The sequence below is a fragment of the Mizuhopecten yessoensis genome, unplaced genomic scaffold (assembly GCF_002113885.1).
Source record: "Mizuhopecten yessoensis strain PY_sf001 unplaced genomic scaffold, ASM211388v2 hete_36169412, whole genome shotgun sequence".
Taxonomy (NCBI): Eukaryota; Metazoa; Mollusca; class Bivalvia; order Pectinida; family Pectinidae; genus Mizuhopecten; species Mizuhopecten yessoensis.
This window is the reverse complement of record NW_018485322.1, coordinates 1-4,805: the sequence shown is the minus strand read 5'-3', so window position 1 is coordinate 4,805 and position 4,805 is coordinate 1. Positions and strand designations below refer to the sequence as shown.

The window sequence follows — 4,805 nt, the reverse complement described above, 5'->3', positions numbered from 1 at the left end:
AAGAAATTCAGAAGAGAGAGCAAGGTATTTATTAATCAAGTGATATTCTTGAATATGCTTATTCAAACTGCAAAATATTTATTAGTTTTAGGTAATTGTTAGAAAAGCCGAAATGAAATTACATATTTTTTTCCACCATTGAATTGTCTTGAATAGCGACTGCTTCAGTATGCTTGACCTGAATAATGTTATCTTACATAATCCGAAAAGCTATTCAAATAATTGTCTATGTTGTTTATATTAAATTTGATGTGATTGCGAATGGGAACTGCCCCACTAATTATCTACGCAATTTCATGCTACCTAAAAAATGATAGTAATGTGAAGTCAACAAGCATAAATAAAATCTTATCGTCAACTATTTTTTTTCAGAATTATGGATGAAGAAAGCAACTCAGGAAGAAGGCAGGAAAACGATAGCGGAGGAGTTTGATAACAAGCCACCAACAGATTATAAACTCACAGAGGCTGATCTTCATCCCATGTTTATTCTAGTCAAAGTCCTGGAAAGGGGGCAATACTTCGTAAGTCCATGTTAACTGAGGGTCGGTTTGTAGGAGTTATATCCCTTTAAACTGTATTCAAACTGTTAGACTGTGTAACGAGTGGTTGGTTTTGATATATTGGGTTCATCATTGATAGGATAACATTTCCTCTATTAGAAACTTCAATAGGAAAAGTCTTTGAAAATAACGAAATTAAACTTCTTTTTTAAAAAGCGAGTGATTTACGATTGTGTCCTATAAATGGCAAAACTCGCCAACTATTAACAAGATAGGTAGTGGTATGGTCAGGAAAAGGGGATTTTATATTTTCAAATAGTTTAAGATAGTTCATTGCACGGTTTTTGGTCACTGGAGCTTTTTGCAAAAAACAAATTGCGTTTTGGATATTTCTGATTTTTTTCTTTTTCAAATGTGTTCTGAAGTTTCCATAAGTGTAAGGGGGGGAACTCGAATTCAGAAGGTTGTTAAACTTAAGGATAAGAGTGCCAGTGCATAGGTTAAAATCGTAAAGAACAGTGATTTTTTTTGTAAATAGGATTGTTTCGGTGCCGTTTATTTGTAATTACATGATGGCAGTATTGATAAAGCGTATGCTTTATGTTGTAAAGGTCCTTAGTTTGACCCATGTAGTGCTTTCGTTTTCTATTCCTATTTTTTGTTATCTCTCCAGCAACAGTTGTTCGGATGGGGATTGCCAGGGTTGAAGGGCCCTGGGATCAATCCCCAAAACAATAAATGCCATCAACGTAGGAGTTGTCCGTTCGCTTTCTATTTTGAAAACTTTCATATTTCAAACAACAAAAAATTCAGCTAAATGCATTACAACATGTGTTTTTTTCAAATACTTAAACCAATGGTTCACAGTTGTGACAGTTGTAATAACATTGTTTAACTTGTTGTCATCCTTTAGTCGTACAACTTCCACCTGAAACGGTATTTAAGCAGTTCATTCTCTTTACTATTAGGTTAATTATAGCAGTTATTTACAAATTGAAAGACTATTATCGGTTAATTTTCAAAATCATCACAAATACACGTTTGCCATCATAAACATTATGTTATGTTTGGTATTAACCTAGGCTCTCAACTCTGAATAATATAAGCTATGATCAATAGTTTTTCACCTGTTTAAATTATCATTCTGTATAACGCTGGTGTTTTTTTTCGCTTTATTCGCCTTCTACAAGAAACACCAAATATACATCCCGCAAAGGTTTTGTCCTTCTGACAGAGAGTTTGTCAGTACTAAAGGATATTCATTTTAATACACGAAATTTCCCGAAATAATTCCGAGTTCAATACAGTGAAAATTATATCCTGCGAAATGAAGTCGCTTTCCAATGTATATAATACTGACATTTCGTATTCTTTTGTAAACAGGGTGTTCACAGTGTCATTGGAACGGAGCTACAGCCGACCTTCAGCGTCGTCAGTAACGGTGCTGAATGTATTATGATCTCAAAGAAATTCTTCAAAGAAAAATCCACCGATTCTGTCAGACGCAATCTTGAAGAATGTGTAAGTTTATTAGGTTGCGGTCCCACGGATATATTTTTTGTGTCTGAAGCTATATAATATGTTCCTTCCGTGTAATAAGTATGCAAATGTTCCATGTAGCTTTAACATTCGTAAAAAATAAGATTACCTAGATCCCCGACAGTTCACGCAAGAATTAATTTAAGAACACTTGTATGTCTTTAGTTGTAGCTTGCTTCATTTGCGTCATGACAAAGATATTTCTGCTACACGTTTCGAAACCTTTCAAATGAAAATTGAACTTAGAAATCGAAGCCTTATAGAATTCAATGCATTTCAATTTTGTCCCCGTACTTTTTTTCTCGAAGCAGAAATACCAATTCCTTGTTCATTTTACTTTATTACAGAATAAAGCAATATAAGATGAACTACTGTTTTCTTAAGTACTAAAACATTATCTGGAAATATTTGTGAGTTTGTTCAGGTGTAACTTAATTGGATATGTCAAGGTCTTTTATAAATGAAATCGTCATAATGTTTTAAGATATAGTTAAAATATGAGATATCTTAGAACAAATTATGATCGACCTGTCTATTTTGTTTGTTTGTTCGTGGCCTAACTTCCTGGCCACAGCCTGGGCAATAAGAAAACGGATGAATTGGAAGACTGAAACAAGAGCAGCAGGTGGAATAGAAAATATATTTATTCCATACGTTTCCGTTGGGGCCACCGATCAGTTTTGGTGTCCCCTTAGCAAAAGATACATGCGAAACTCCCTATTTGAATATGTCGCGTTGAATACCACAAACAGTAATCAATGTACGAAACAGCTTCAGAAACAATATGGCGTCCCACCAATTCCTTTGTAATGATTGACTAGTTATAATATTTGGGACGCAATATGCTGTGGCAATGTGTCGTCATTATTTTATAATAGAAGTCATTTTTATAATTAAAATTTAGAGTTGCTATGTGAAAATGGAAATGAGTTTTCTGCTGAAAGAAAATCGATACAAACCAATAAGTTTTGGTACTTTCTCATCATGGTATACTATATTCTAAACCGAAAATTCAATGAGCATTTTGAAGGCTTCTCTTTCTTATAGATTATATAACAGGATGCAATTAACCGTTTTCTGATGTAAAATTTGCAAAGTATTCGCAGAATATGTAAATCATTGTCTAGGAGGTAATTCACTTAAAATGAAATAATCACTACCGTATTATTTCTTTTTATAATTTATTTCTCTATCTTATTTTTATTATTATGTTATTTTAGCCTTATTAAAAAATTGTCAAACCCACACCCTCGAAAACTACCTTTTTAATTGCAATGTATAAGGTGTAATAATCAAAAGACAATAAAGGCAAATCCTGATCCTTTTTTATTTTGACACCATTTTATTAGGAATGATAATGAATCACAAAGAATTTTTTTAAACAAAATCATGGTATGCATTAATGATTTTTTATATTTTGTAATAACCCGCTATGCGAATTCATACAATCTAATATGTCAAAGAGTCATTATATTATATATATCATAACTTTACAATATAGAAACAAACCGGATCCTATTTTATTGGAAGTTCACCTACTGTCTATGTTGGATATGATTTATGGTAATTCATTATCAGTAACGTTTTGATGGTTACAGGAAAGTCGGTTCCCTCCTGACGAGGCCTTACAGAGATCTTTACAGAGCTACGTTAACTGGCAGGCCGACAGAAAGAAAATGTATCTCACTGTCGTGAATGATAAACAGAAGAGAAAAGAAAAACGACGCCAATATTTGCCACAATACACCGGTCAATATTGCTTTCGGACAGGTCCAGTATGATTAGGTCATTAACCGTGACGAGAATTTCTTTTCATCAACAATAGAAAGAGATAAGTATGATTCATCTTTGCACCGAGGGCAGTGTCACAGAAGAGCACAGTTATCAAATGTGATACTGATAACTGTAACTTAACAACGATATTGTGATTATTGAAGTAATCATAGCATGAAAAATGACCTGACCCGCACAGGCTTGGAACTGGTTATAAAGTCACGTGGCAATAAGGAAAATGAGGCCAACTCTATCAATGTCAACGAAGAAGCAATACATTATGGCTGTTATTTTGATATACGTACTGCATTGTTCTACATAGAAATATACACACTTACATCGAAGTGACAGTCAATTTCAGCTATTCAAATTGTTTTCTGCAGACAATCTAGAGCCACTGATGAGATTTATTGAAGACAGAAGTAGGTCACGCCACGTCAATGAGTAGATACAGGCAGATAACTGCATTTATATTAAGGGAAAATATGTAAATAAATAACGTCTGTATTCTTTATGAATCAAGAAGATGGAATCTACACGACAATATAGGGATTTATAAATGCATGGCAATATATAACGCGGGACTCAATATGCATAGAAACGAGGGACAAATGGGTTCTGTAATGATAACAGTTCCACAGAGAATTCCATTCTAGTCTTGCGACAGATTCTGGAAACAAACCGAACTAGTACAAGGGTGCAGTTCGGCAAACAGTGTATGGATTTTTATAAAGAATTTAACCCAGCTAAAATAAGCCGGTAATATTTATAATACGGTCGTTTCACTATCAAATGTATAAGCTTTCAGATAGGCAATGTTTATCTGTAACAAAGACTGCAATTGGTCAATAGGCGCAGACTTATGTTATATAACGATTGATTCTGGAATATTCATTTCCGCATCCAAAGCCGTAAAGGTCATGCTGTACCAACGTTAAACTGAGAGACATCCATCTTCTATCAGACGGACAACTTAATACTTTTTTTTTT

At 33.8% G+C, this 4,805-nt stretch overlaps 1 protein-coding gene across 1 annotated transcript; it reads left to right on the top strand.

The window, feature by feature from the left end:
* The first annotated feature begins 6 nt into the window (after positions 1–6).
* On the top strand, positions 7–4,364 carry LOC110444755. Its single transcript, XM_021489115.1, has 4 exons — positions 7–24; positions 373–524; positions 1,887–2,024; positions 3,641–4,364. The coding sequence occupies exons 2-4, from the start codon at positions 381–383 to the stop codon at positions 3,821–3,823; spliced, it is 465 nt and encodes a 154-aa protein (XP_021344790.1). The 5' UTR covers positions 7–24; positions 373–380; the 3' UTR covers positions 3,824–4,364.
* The last annotated feature ends 441 nt before the right edge of the window (positions 4,365–4,805 follow it).

Coding starts and splice junctions, on each gene's coding strand:
- LOC110444755 (XM_021489115.1), top strand. CDS start 381: ATGAAGAAAGCAACTCAGGAAGAAGGCAGGAAAACGATAGCGGAGGAG. Junction 525..1,886: donor TGGAAAGGGGGCAATACTTC/GTAAGTCCATGT, acceptor TTTTGTAAACAG/GGTGTTCACAGTGTCATTGG. Junction 2,025..3,640: donor GACGCAATCTTGAAGAATGT/GTAAGTTTATTA, acceptor TGATGGTTACAG/GAAAGTCGGTTCCCTCCTGA.